The sequence below is a fragment of the Lipotes vexillifer genome, unplaced genomic scaffold (assembly GCF_000442215.2).
Source record: "Lipotes vexillifer unplaced genomic scaffold, Lipotes_vexillifer_v1.1 scaffold194, whole genome shotgun sequence".
NCBI classification, from domain to species: domain Eukaryota; kingdom Metazoa; phylum Chordata; class Mammalia; order Artiodactyla; family Lipotidae; genus Lipotes; species Lipotes vexillifer.
The window spans coordinates 620,484-635,076 of record NW_006771758.1 but is presented as its reverse complement, the minus strand read 5'-3'; the positions used below and the strand labels follow the sequence as shown (position 1 = coordinate 635,076).

Sequence of the window (14,593 nt, the reverse complement as noted above, 5' to 3'; positions counted from 1 at the left end):
GGGTTTTTTTTTTTTTTTTTTTTTTTTGCACGCCAGTGCAGGAGAAGTTACCACGAGGAACCGCTGCCTGTGTCGTCGTTCAGAACCTTGGGTTTTATTCATGGCGGGGCGCACCGCACCAGCGGAGTCATGTGTCTGCTGGGAGAACTATGGTGTCCAACAGTCAGTGTTTTTTCTCAACCCACCCAAAGGGTCTACAGTCCATCCTCACTAGCATCCATCCCTCTGCAATCCACCTCCATTACCGTCGCATCTACTACACCTGCTACACGGACCCCCTAGCACCTCACTCTCCACGTCACCAAGCTTCTTTACTGACACCTGCTGGAGTGAAGAACAACCCTTTGCTCCTTGGGCAAAGATAACCCCCCTCCTCCTTCCTCCCCTTTGAGGGCAGTTATAGGCAAGCACTTAAAATACTGTGATCACTTACAGTAGATTAGAATTTTTTATGGGTACCGTGTTGCCATAACAACACGAAGACAGCAGATGACTTAAGCTAAGCTTGCAAAGCAAAAGGCTGCTCATCTGGCAGTTAAAATGAATACAGTTCATTTCACAAGTTTCCCATATGGACTCTTAGTGTATGGTAATGAGGAGACCATATGGTGAGAGAAAATGCACTGAGAACAATTGGGTTCCACTGGCGGAGTGGGAAGATGGGAGAGAAAACCCGGGTGAGAGATTCTGGTGCATGTGCTCTCTGGGTTCAAGGTTTGGTTGAGGTTTGTTTGGGAGGGTTGTTTTCCATAGTGGTTTCGCGTTTCTTAATCTGTTCCTTAATATGTCAGCTGTGCGAAATGACAAACATCTTGCAAATTTTGCAGTATCATTCATCACAAACTGTCAGCAGTGTTTGCAAATCTGACTTGCAAGATCTTTTAAATGTGTTGTTCTTAAAAGGCAACAGTACTAAGTTTTTAGACAAAGTGCAGGAAAATTTAAGTACTTCTGACAAGCAGAAACATTAACAGTAATCATTTTAAAAACACTCGCATCTTTTGCCTGCATGTTTAGCTGTAAATAATGCTAGAATGTATAAAAGCTTTAAAGTAAAAATGTAATAACTACTTTTTATTATGTTTCATAAAGGATAAAGAAAATGCTGTGAGCCATGTGTATGGGTTATCTATAGGTGCGGATGTAGGGAGATGGATGGTTCCCATTCTCCTTACTGCTCACCAGATTGGAAACCAGGGAGGACAGCTTGAAAAAGGCTCTAAAGTCAATTCTGTACTATACATGCTTCATAAAAGATGAACATAAATGCATTAGTTAGACGCGGTGAGGTAAATTAGAAGGTCAGGCAGGGCTGCGAGGGCTGAAAAAATCACACAACCAATGAGTGTAATTACTCTTTTTTAAGTCTATTAAGTGGTGTTGCTCTATCAAGGCTCAGGGATATAGGACATGAAGAACAAGATAAAGTAATGTGTATTTATTACTCCCACTGGATCAATTTACCAGATATTTTCAGCTCCATAAAGCAAAACACACAAATGCCGCCTTTGTTACTCTTCTCAAACTGCGTTATCTTCTCTGAAAGAGGGACTGGCCCTGGAAGAAAAAACACATTTGCCCTGTGGAGGTCCCCATGCAAACCCCTCTGGGTGGGGAATGAGAGAAAGCTGGTGCGTATTTGAGTAGGAAGGGGCTGAGGTTAGGCGAGAGACAGGAGAGGGAAGCCAGTCGCCTCAAGGCAGAAGTATTTGGGCTTCCAGACCTGGGAGGGAAATGGGAACTTGATGCAGTGAGGCCGGAGGCCCCAGGTGCGAATCTGTTTTCCCATATGTGCTTGCTGTGAGTGGTAGCATGCCACCAGCCCTCTGGGAACTCTGACCCTGTGAAATGGGGAGTACCCATCTTGCAGGGAGTAGTAGCCCCCATTTACTGAAGTCTCATTCTATGCCAGAGAGACCTCGTTGCGTGTATTATCTCATTACCGCCCAACAGCCATGCTGCGGGACAGCTGCTTTACAAAGGAGAAAACGGGGGCTGAGAAGGGTGAGTCCCGTGCATGGAGCAGTGCAAGTGGTTTTCAAAATCCACGTCCATCTGACCTGAGAGCCCACTCTCTTGGCCTCAATACCCTTCAAAAACCTTGATAAAGCCGTGCCAGGCACATCGAGGGCATGACGCAAAGGTTACCTGTTCCCTGGGACTCACTGCAAACACACGGATTGCCAGCCAAGCTCGGTGCCTTTGTGCTAATGCTCACTGACCACTCAGGGAGACAGCTACAAATCGAAAGGGGGCAGAGACACCTCTGGCCTTCAAAACAGAGACAGCTCCTTGTTCAATGTTTCTGGATGGCCTCGTGCATTTCAGCATCTCGGCGTTTCTGACTGACCACAGTCCCCATCCTCCGCACCTCTACATTATAAGAAAAGTCAACCTTTGCCCCAAAGTTGGTCACATGTTCCTCTCCCTCCTGCCAGGATCCAGAGAGGAAGGCACGTCTGTATGACACAGAATGGAATGCTGCAGCTGAAAAACCTTAGCCTGCCCTTCTCCACGTGCACGTGAGAAAGGAAACCAAAGCACATCTGGGGCTGGCATAATTATAGTATTTTAAATTTGTGTGTACAGCAACTATCACTGATGGTGGCTTTCAGGGACGAAATAATTTACAGAGAAGGATTCGGCTTGCTCCTGTTTTCTCGTTTGGTAAATAGGAATGATGTCTGCTTTCCCGACTTCTCTCACAAGAGGGGCTCCAATAAAACAACGCATGTACAAGTTCTTTGAAAAAGCACAAGCCAGTATACAAAGGCATATTATTATGGAAAGCTGTCTGCTTGGTCTTTGGAGCAGTTTCATTTGACAGAATATGTGGGTGGTTGTATGAATCTAGCTTTGTCTATTCGCAAACACATGGGTTTAATAAAGTGGAGTTTGTTTTGTAAGGTGTGTGGTCCATGGCTCACTGAAACACTCCTGTTTTACAAACACTGACCATGATTCTAAGAAAGGCGGAGCCCGTTTTCATCCCCCTAACAATGGACAGCGGGACTATAAATCTCCCAGGTCCACAGGAATACCTCGTGCTGGCTCCATCCGCCACTTCCTGACCCTGCTCTTGAACTCTCACTCCACCTTCACATTCGGAGCCAAGAGGACACCACTCTGATCTGAGTCACACAGAGAGCTTCCTGGGGTGGGCTCTGGCCAAAGCCCTCGCACGGTCCAGTGGCTGGATGCACACTGTGGAGTGTTTCCTTAACACACAAACCCATTGTGTCCTTGATTACTCTTCCCAAACCCAGGAAAGCGGGGCTGGGAATTTCACCATCAGGCCACCGGGGACAAAGTGACACGTGCCTGTGCTATTTGTTCAACATTTCTGAACGTGATGTGCAGCCGTGAAAATGTTATGAAAAGTAAATACACAAAACTCAACCATATATTCCCGTTTCTCTCCTTTCTTTACGAATAAGAAAAGTATTGCTTGGTTGCTGTAGACCTCAGCCATTAAACCAAATCTGTCTCCTGTTTTTCAATCAATACTTATAGAGTGGCAATTGTGGGCCAGAAACTATGCTGAGGCTCCCACAGGATTACTTCTTTTTGTCCTATGTGATCCGAGCGAAGTTGGCACGACTATTTCACCCCCATTTTATAGATGAAGAAACCGAGACACAGAAGATAAACCATACACTCCACTGCTGACCTGAATCAGGGCTTCCTGCTCTGCAGAGATTGGGTAGGAGAGCTCTCAGAAGCCAGGGTCCCACTCTCACTCAACTGGCAAATAATTATAGCTACCTTTTGTGGACTTCTAAATAAGTGATTTAAAGCAACCCAAAAAAGTAGGAAGTATTACCATCTCCATTTGACAGAGAAGGAAACTGAGGCACAGACAGGTTAAGAATTTGCGGGGGAGAGAAAGAATTTTGACCCAGACCACAGAGCTCTCCAGTCCCTTCAGCAGACTCTAGGGACATCAAATGCCAAATGAAAGTGAAAATGGTCCCCAAATGGAAACAGTGGGAAGAGTCTGGCAATGCCCTCATGGCTTCTTCCCACCGTTGGGTGGACACACATTATTTACACCTTCGTGCTATAAAATTACCGATTATTTTCCCATAGGAAATGCATGGGAGTTGGGTTCTTGCCAGACAAAGGAACCTAAAGGTAATTCTCTCCATGGCACACCCATCTGTGGAAGCAGAGGGTCGTTCACTATTACTATTAGATTCTGTAATTGCTCACCAAGAATAAGTCAGGGTGAAAGGGAGGAGGTGTAAGATGGAGGCCCCTTTCAAAGACAAGGATATGTACATCATATGATTTCTCCCTCAGGTGAAATGCTCTCAAGATATTTTCTGAAGGTGAACAGCGCTCAGTGGAAGTGAGGCTGTTATGGGAACTCAGGGTTGAGACTGAAGGCTCTGTGGGTCTTCCCCTGGGGTCTAGGAGAGGGCAGAATTTGCTTGTCGTGGTTCTTCCTCTCTCTGGGCAGGCAGTGCCCCATACCCACCCCCCAGCCCCTCACATCTGTACATCAGTTTTGGCGGGGAGGGGCAGCTTTCTCCTGGACAGGCCTGTTCTGACAGTGGTCCTGCCCCTTCAGTGCAGCAGGGCCCACAGGTAAGATGTGATGATGAAATGATCCCCCAAAGAGGTTCGCTGAGCTAGGAAGGATATGCCAACTTCATTTTTTTTTTTTTTTTTTTTTTTTTTCTTTTTGCGGGGCCGGGATTTGCAATTTTTTTTTTTTTTTTTTTTTTTTTTTTTTTGCTGTATGCGGGCCTCTCACTGTTGTGGCCTCTCCCGCTGAGGAGCACAGGCTCCGGAAGCGCAGGCTCAGCGGCCACGGCTCACGAGCCCAGCCGCTCCGCGGCACGTGGGATCCTCCCGGACCGGGGCACGGACCCGTGTCCCCTGCATCGGCAGGCGGACTCTCAACCACTGTGCCACCAGGGAAACCCCAACTTCATTTTTATAAGTGTATTACGAGCAGAAACAGACCTGGAAATGACATATCTCTAGACTTGCTGTGGCATGGAGAGGACCTTTCCTCTACTCATTTAATTTATACTAATTTTTACTTGTGCAGTAAATGAAATTTCATCTTGCTGTCAGTAAACAGTGAATGGTAGCTCGACCAATTCCGTTCGTTGAACTTCTATAGCATTTAACTGTTCTCTCCTCTGAGTCCTCCCGGAACTCTGGTTGCACTTTTGTTAAATGTACCTATTGTTTTCTGTTTTGTATGGCGTTGTATTTGGCTTTCTCTCCCACAGCGGGTCTGAGTTCCTTGGGTACAGAGATGGGAATATCCCCAACGTTGACAACAGGTACAGAATAGAAACCAATAAATGTGCATTTCCTTTTTTTTTCTGCATTGGCCATTAATACCATTGCTGTATGATACATATTTTGCTCTATCTTGAATCTGTGTCTAATTTCTCCCACTTGTGTCTTAGGTGGGATGCCTCTGGAGGGAACAGACTCATGTCTTAGTAGCCCCGGTGCAAGGTGTGCCAATATGCTTTCCTTTGAGCTCTAGCTGTTCTCCCCTCACCAGAAATAAGTAAAGATCCTCATGGGGGTAGAAAAGCAATGTTCTTTTTCCTCTTGAGAACTGATACAATATAATGATTAATAACCTGGACTTAGGAGCCAGGCTTTAGAGGTTTGAATCTCCGTTTAGCAATTTACATGCTGTGTGACCCTGGGCAAATGATTTAACCTCTCTTTGTTTGGTTATTTTCTTCTCTAAAATAGAGGTGGCAATTGCACCAACCTCAGAGGGTTTTTTAGAGGAAGAAATGACATGATACAAGTAAAACCTTACCTGGCACATAAGTGCTTGCTACTTTGATTATTGCTTACCTTATAATACTAAATACACAAAGCACAAAAATATTGAGTAGCTTATCTATGAACTAACTTTTATCAATGGCGAAGTCGTCTGCCAATCACCCGAGCCCGTGTTTTCAGAGACCCTAACCCAAAGAGGAGGTATCCTACCTTTGGCAAGCGCTCAGGGTCGCCAGGGTGCCGGGGAATAACCTTCTGTAACCTCTGGAAACCATAATCGATGGTGGGTTCATTGAGTGCTGCAATGAAGAAGTCGTCCAATTAGAACAATTTCAGGAAATAAAACAGCACATGATTTGCAATACTTATGGTGCGGAAATAACTGGGAAGTTGAAAGTTTCATTGATACTTTTGAATTAGATCATAAAGTGATTGGACGAATGATCCCTTTTGGTGGGGACTGACTCACTCAAAAGAACAGGAGTAGCAGGTCCTAAGCTCTGCTCTTCTGGCCAAATTCTATATTCCTTACAGTGTTGAAAATGGAAGGTAAAATGGAACTTGGTGTGAGGTTTTAGGATTTTCCCTTTAGTCAGAAGCTTGAGTTACAACACTGGAGGGCTTGGCCAAGGGTATCTGCAGGTATAAAGAGCAGAATTAAAAGTACTTGCTTAGCTACAGAATATCAAGGGGACCTCAGCTGATACAGTATCGCCATGCCGTCGGGGGCAATTAAGTGTGGTGAGGCAGAGGACACCAGATCTTCTCTTCTACCCTCGGAAGAGTCCGGAAGGAGACAGGTATTGAAAATGGCCTTGATACGACACCCTCATATCTGAGATGAACGACTGACTCACCAATATCAATATTATTTCAGGGAAAGGCTAACCTCTATGGAGCACTAGCTCAGAGCAGCTGGCTCTCCAAGAAGAATGTTTTTAAAAGACTAAAAAAGAGCAAACCTGTAATAATATTTGGAGACAGTGGGCCTTCTTGTACCCATATTGACTACACCTTCTTCAAAGCATCCTCAAATTCAACTCGATACAAAGTGGACTCTGGTGTATCACTTTTGAAATTCCTCCCCAGGATATGAAACATCTCCAGCTTTCCTCGCCTGACCAGGAAAAGATGGCGGCTCCATCCTCCACCCACATCCCCCATCTCCTCTCAGTAATGAGTGGGTTTTTTTCTTCTTTTCTTCTTTCATGTAACCAAAGTACTCAACCACATATTTTCTCCCATACTGAATAAAAAGACAGTCTTTGTAGTTCTGACATTTAGCTATACATTTAGAAAACAAGTTGCCACATGCTTTACTTAAAATGCATTTCCATTAACCTAAATTTTAAAAGTAAGATTCATACTACTACTAACTTTAAAAAACTGTATTAAATTCAAATAGGTCCCAAGGCTAATGGAAGCAATTTGTATACCAACCCAAACTGACTGGCCCACTTTTCAAAATACAGGTATGATAATCTTGTGGTTTTAAAAGGACATTTAAATTGAAAGACTGTGAATTTAGTACATAATTATACCAATAGAACCCTTTAACTTGTCAACTTGTAAATCTGAAAGGCTATCAATCATTTCTAAAGAGGAGATAAACCTTAAAATTCCTTGATTGCCCACTTTTCAAAATACAGGTATGATAATCTTGTGGTTTTAAAAGGACATTTAAATTGAAAGACTGTGAATTTAGTACATAATTATACCAATAGAACCCTTTAACTTGTCAACTTGTAAATCTGAAAGGCTATCAATCATTTCTAAAGAGGAAATAAACCTTAAAATTCCTTGATTGACAGTGCTTACTTTTTATGTAAGAAAAAAAAAAAAAAGGCTGCATAAAGTGGCCAGAAATCCATTTACAAAAGTACATTGTTTTACACAGGTGAGTAAAAAGCCAATAATTACACCTCCAAAAGACATATAAAGAGAGTAAGTACTTTTTCCTCACTTGTATATTTTAAGTTGGAGTGAACTTCAGGTAACTTTTTTTAAGAAGATCTTTTTTTCCCAGATGCAACGCTTGTTGAAGCTGTTAATAGAGTAGCCATTTAAGACAATGTAATCATTTTTGTAAATATGAGGTTTAGCCATTTCCCCCACCTTCTCCCCACCCCCTTCCAAATGGTAAACTTTCAACCTGCCTCTTGTGGAAATTAACTAAAATTACACCCAGGTGTACCAAATCTCTCTATAGTGGTACATGAGTTAAGGCACAATAGTTATTGTTCCTCCCATTTTATGAATTACTTTCTAAACCCTTGAGAAAAATTCTTTTTTTTTTTCAAATTAGACTTGTAGAGAAAAAGCCATACAATTCTTTACACAGGGAAGCTGTGACTCGTAAGATCCCAGGATTTAATAAAGAAATGCCCGAGAGTGACAGGAATGAGCACCCAGGTTAAGCTATATATCACATCTATCTCCCACCCATAATGCTAATTGCCAACAAAGATGTTTAACCATAAAAAGAGCTTTAGGCAATTAAATGTATCATTTTAACACTTGAAGATATGATTCCGCATCCTGAAAATTCTAATTCTTGGTTTTATTTTTCAGTGTAAGCCACCAGTAAAACTTGACTTGTTGACCCACCCCTTCAGTTGTTTGCATAATGAATTAATTCCTACTGTGTCAAGAAACCCATGGTTGTTAATTGAATGACTGATGTGCTGGGGGGAGGATATGTTTCTCTGACTATAGGAACAACTCACAACAAAATGACTGACATTCAGTATCCACAATTAAAAGAACTGATTCAAATATCATATGGAACTAATAGCTAAAGAGCTGAGGAGAAGTCATTCTGCTGCCAGAAAGAGTAATTGAATTAGATATATTAAACTCATTATTCAAAGAAAAATAAGCATCTAGTCTATGGAAGTATGCTATGTGAGAGGAAATATTTCAGTAGAGGGACAAAGGCTTTTAATTTATTTCCCACGCCTTTATGATTTGCTCTATACTCGTATTTTTTAATATATTAACCTGCCCTCAATCTACATATTGAATATCACAATGGCATTGTCGAGTGCTGTAAACAAAGGTAACGCTAAAGATATGCAAGCAAAGTTCGTCGTCTTAAATTCAAAGGTGCCTGACGATTTCTCTGATTGCAGTAACTAAAGAAAAAAAACTAAACCAATTATTGAGTGAGAGGGGCCATCTGATAGAGATTGTTACTTTAAAAAAAAACCCTGAAAACAGATTAACTGTCTAGGGAGGGGGGATGGATAAATTACGGCACACCCATAGGAATACGATGCAGTCCTCAAAAGCAATGCTTTTGGAAAAATAAATTTACTGGCATAAAATATATTGCTATGTCAAGAAGCAGATTACAAGAGCATATGTGCAATATGGTTACTTTTTAAAAAAATGAACATATACAGAGAATAAAGAAAAGGTTTCTGTGTATAAACTGCCTAACAGCAGTTATTTCTAAGAAGTGAGTCTTGAAGTGCTTTTCTTCCTTCTCTTTAGGCTGTGCATTGTCTACATTTTCCACAATGAACATATATTACTTTTATAATCAGAGAAAAAGGTTAAGAGCAAGAGAGTGTTCCCGGGATGGAATCTGACCTGCTTGTATAAAGTAATGACATAAGAAACTTTGCCTGAAAAAGGGTCTGTATACCCTTTAATAACATTGCCTAGGTTATTACAGACCATAAGAAAAATAAGTAGTATACTTTTGGCCAGTTGTATAAATATGTGACTATTCATAAACTCTCTGAAAATCAACAGAGAGAGTAACGGGGAGGAATCATAAAGAATGGCATATTTATTTTCATCAGTGGGGGTAGTCGTACCTTAGGGACATACATCTACTCTGCAAGAATGTACTATAAAGTTAATCCTTCAACAAAGTGACCTCATTGTATTCAAGCACAGGGCTCAGGGGGCACCAGGAGTAGAAGTGGGACTAGTCAAGTTTTTCCCCCTAAAACTTGAGACAATTCCGAGAATCCAGGAGACAAAGAAAAAAATTTAACGGCGCATAATTAACCACAAATAAAGCATGAGTATCTCAGGTTGTAAAAAAGAAAAAAACAGACGAAACTGTAAACTGCAAAAGGAATGCAATGATGAGAGCTTCTCGTGTCACCCCACTTCCAAGCACCTAACCCACACTTTCAACAGGGTTTGAGAGGGTGTTCTCCTCAACCAGTTAGGGGTGGTAACGGAATAAGGGAGGCTCAGAGGTTTAGCAAAATCCATAATCCCAAAGAAGAAAAGCCTCAATTTTTAAATCAGCATAATAAAATGGGGCCAGTGAGGGCATTAAAAACATTCCACAAGATAATAAGTTGTCCATTGACTCAATCATCATTTCTAGTGCCTACCAAGTGTTCAGATGGCACTGGTAGGAATTCACTATTTTACATCACATAAGCCCTTAAAAATAAACTTTCTGAGAGGTGTACATAATCTCACCTCAGAAATGAACTACTGTGAGTGTAGAGTTGGAACCTGGCTCCCATGGCCAGGATTCCCTCCTGCTCAACAATCCGTTCTCTTGCCTCCCTGATGGTCAGATGGTGGGTCACCACCGCTGCTCCTCTTTTCTTTCTTTTTTTAAAATTAATTAATTAATTAATTTATGGCTGTGTTGGGTCTTCGTTTCTGTGCGAGGGCTTTCTCTAGTTGTGGCAAGCGGGGGCCGCTCTTCACCGCGGTGCGTGGGCCTCTCACTATCGCGGCCTCTCTTGTTGCGGAGCACAGGCTCCAGACGCGCAGGCTCAGTAACTGTGGCTCATGGGTCCAGTTGCTCCGCGGCATGTGAGATCTTCCCAGACCAGGGCTCGAACCCGTGTCCCCTACATTGGCAGGCAGATTCTCAACCACTGCGCCACCACGGAAGCCCTACTCCTCTTTTCTGACACTAGGCTCACACTACACTTCACAGGCTCACGGGCCCAGCCGCTCCGCGGCACGTGGGATCTTCCCGGACCGGGGCACGAACCCGTATCCCGTGTATCGGCAGGCGGACTCTCAACCACTGCGCCACCAGGGAAGCCCCTAGTGAAGTATTTTTTAAAAACATCAAACCACTTCATGTGGCCTTGTGGGGGGTCAGCTTATAAATGGCTTTGGGTTCCTACCCAGTCTCACAACCTCAGACTCCCCTAAAGGAAACCAGTAACTTTCCATACAGAACCAGTCTGTGCAGAGCCCTTCCCCTTTGGGCTTCAACCAAGGTTCTGGTCAAGACAGAAGAACTCTGGTTATACAAAGCTATTTACAGTGTCCAAATGTTCATGCAGCATGAAATGCTATATGCAAAGAAAATTTAAAATAATACAACTAGATTTTATGTCCTACTAATAATGACAAGATTATAAAATTCATTCAAAACATCTGGTAATGGGTAAATCCTTACCAAATGTATATGTGAATTGTGGCCTTTTCATGCCTTTAGTCGTCTTCTTTTTTTTTTTTTTTTTTTTTTTAATCCACAAACACATCAAAGAAAGAAAATTCTCTTTAAGGGGATTTATTTGCAAATTAAAACCATGTAGTCAAGACAAATGCATTCTCAGTTATTAGAACTGATTTTTCTCTTTCCAGAGTTGCCTTTTAGAGAAAACACTCCTCAGTCCTCCTTAACTTCTGGAATACTTATCCCGGGAAACAATGGAAATGAAAGGCAGGACAGTTGTGTTCCCAAACATCAGGGGAAAAGTGGTTTGGGTGCCATTCCAACGTGAGCGCGCAGAGTTCCACTGCTTTTATAGCTCAGTGACTCACTGTAGCGCTTTAACATATTTCTGGGGTTTTAATTTCCTTTTTTTAATGGTTATGTGACATGATGTCACTTTGACTGAAAATAAAAAGAAATGCAGATATTAGAAAGGTAATATTTATATTCTATTGCCATTTAATGTCCAAACAAATATCTAGACTCTATGCCAAGTAATAAATAAAGCCTCATAGCAAAGGCAATGATAAAACCAGCACCTGGGTCTCCAAGCTTCCCTGGTGACTATTCTATATTTGAACTAAAGGAATACAGCAGAGGATTTCCCTTCAAGGCAGATCCATTCTGGGCATAAGAGTTATTATATATGTGTTAGGTAGTCTTTTTGTTCCACAATGGCCCTATTTTTCCCTCAGTCACTAAATTAACAACCAGAGGCAAACAATGAAACAGCAAGTTATCTTCACGAACCTATCTTTAAGACTGACTTTAAAAGATATAAACCACAAAATCAACCAAAAACCTCAACAAGAGCCAGAAATACGGTCAAGGAAGAAATGTATTGCTTTTCCAGCCGTTTGGATGTTTCATTCCTCGCCTAGATGTTTAGTGCACACAAGGTATTCCGGGTCATCTCGTCCTGGAAGGGATACGTTCCCTAAGAAACCTAACACCAAGTCCCTTGCAAGCAGAGCCCCTACTTTTGGTGTGAAATGCTTTCACAGCCTGGCACCCTGCCTCAGGAAGGAGGTTCAGGAGAGCTCCGGGAAGAGGCTCACTGAACTGCAGAAAGCTATAACTGAACCAGAAGGGTGTCAGGATGAAGCCAACATGGGCAGAATTTACCAATATAGGAGCCAAAGGAAAATTTCCAAACTGGCTTTCAACATGCTCTGATCTCTTATTTGTAGTTTTCAAACCTCTTGATGTGGAGCAACAACACTAAGATTCAAAAATCAAGCACAGGAAGTAATACTTCTCTCTACCGAAGGTACCAGCAGAGGTATTGTTGGCTTGTGCGGCTACGTTCTTTTCACAGAGACTGGAGCCAGAGCCTGCAAGGTAAAGACTGGAGAGAGAAAGAGATCTGCAAAGTGGATCGGAGCCCAGGATGAAAAAAATACAGGGGCTCTGGGAGAAAGAGATGGAAGACCCTGAGGACTGTCACTTGGAACGCAAAGGACTTGCGTATGTTAGGAAATGAATAACTCTTCCAGAAGCAAAAGCAATCAAGAGCAGGAAGCAAGAACTGAGTGACTCGCTTTTGTTTTTCAAAATGGAAGTAGCTTTACTGTGTTTCTAAGTCTAAAAGGAATATACTCTTATTGTATAAAAAATACAAAAGAAACACAAAGAAGGAAAAAAGCCTCATAATATATATACTCATATATAATCACTATTTATATTAATATGTAGGCTTTCGGGCATTCTTACAATACTGTTTTATATAAATATAGATTATATACATATTTATATCCACCTCATTCTTTTTAATGGTTGCAGCATATTGTAATTATATGGACGGCCGTAACTTATGCAACAAATCCCCTGTTAATGGGGATGTATTTTTTCCTCAGAATTTTCAGGAGAAATTCTTAGATAAAAGAATAAGTACATTTCAAGACTTTTGATACATATATTTTCTAACTATCCTCCCTAAAATTTATACCAATTTACATGTTGACAGGTTACTTTTAAAGGCATTTGCAAAAGAAAACAAATTTTTAAGACTGTGCATCCTGAACTCAATTATTCTCTAAGTTATAAGGACCTATGAACGTTTTTAATAGATGTTAACGATCACAATGATTTTACTTGGAGAAGTGTCATTTCAAACATACCCCGAGGTCATATAAGACACTTCTCCCAGTAATATCACAGTGCTTTAGAGACATTATCCCACTGAGTCTTTCAATATGTCCTTGACATAAATGTCAAAATTTATTACTCCCAATTTGAAGGTGAGAAACTGAGGCACAGAAAGAGCTGGCTGCATGAATCAGAACAAAAACCTCAGTGCTTCACTTACTATGCCGAGATGACTATTTTATTTTCATATTGATAAATCACAATTTGCAGCATACTGACAGGTCCAGCTACCAAATCAATTAAATGGCACCTTTTTGTTTTTTTTTTTTTTTACTAGATATCTGTGAAACAGAAATCCAGCACTACGAGGAATCCTGGTGCCAGACTCCTGACTTCACACGGGTAAACAATCACTTGGCCTGATTTCTTTTTTTTTTTTTTTTCAATTTTTATTTATTTATTTATTATTTATGGCTGTGTTGGCTCTTCATTTCTGCGCGAGGGCTTTCTCTAGTTGCGGCAAGCGGGGGCCACTCTTCATCGCGGTGCGCCGACCTCTCACTATCACGGCCTCTCTTGTTGCGGAGCACAGGCTCCAGACGCGCAGGCTCAGTAATTGTAGCTCACGGGGCTAGTTGCTCCGCGGCACGTGGGATCTTCCCAGACGAGGGCTCGAACCCGTGTCCCGTGCATTGGCAGGCGGATTCTCAACCACTGCGCCACCAGGGAAGCCCCCTTGGCCTGATTTCTTAAAGCTTACCGTGTCAACAGGCACAAACCTGTGGGAGAGGCCACCGTGGCATTTTAGACTTGCCCCACAAATAATCAAGAAACCGTGCTTTCTGTTTCATCAACTTCTCCTTACAGGTCTGAGCTGGGCTCTCCAAAGTTGATTTGTCTTTTGAGAAACAGAGACACATAATGCTGTTGAGATACATTAAACCAACTTATTTCATACCACAGCCAGTTGGTATTTTCTAGAAGATCCTTGGTGAGAACTCACTGGCAGAAGTGGAGCATTTCTTAAACAGACCCACTTTTTGCCCTGGAGGGTTATACTCTATCTAAAATGGGAAGTAGGTGAATGTACAATAATTAGGGAAAACTGTATTGCTCTCTAATTGTGATAAAGTTGATGAGAAAAGTTGCCCCTGTTACTGCATATGATGTGCTCTGTACAGCTTGGCCTTCCAGGATCCTTAATTTAGATTTCCAAATCTGATGCAAGCATAAAACTAAAATTAAATCCCCCAAGCAAACAGAAGCTTGAATATCTCCAGGAATTTTTTTTTTTTTTTTTTTTTT

The 14,593-nt window shown here is 41.9% G+C and overlaps 1 protein-coding gene across 5 annotated transcripts in view; it reads right to left on the bottom strand.

Annotated features, from left to right (window-relative positions):
- Positions 1-14,593, bottom strand: part of EBF1 (EBF transcription factor 1) — a 401,223-nt gene that overhangs the window by 26,514 nt on the left and 360,116 nt on the right. For all 5 annotated transcript variants that reach the window (XM_007447111.1, XM_007447113.1, XM_007447110.1 and 2 more), the window contains one exon: positions 5,977-6,065. In XM_007447111.1, coding sequence (XP_007447173.1) covers positions 5,977-6,065 — 89 coding nt within the window. The remainder of the gene's footprint in view (positions 1-5,976; positions 6,066-14,593) is intronic.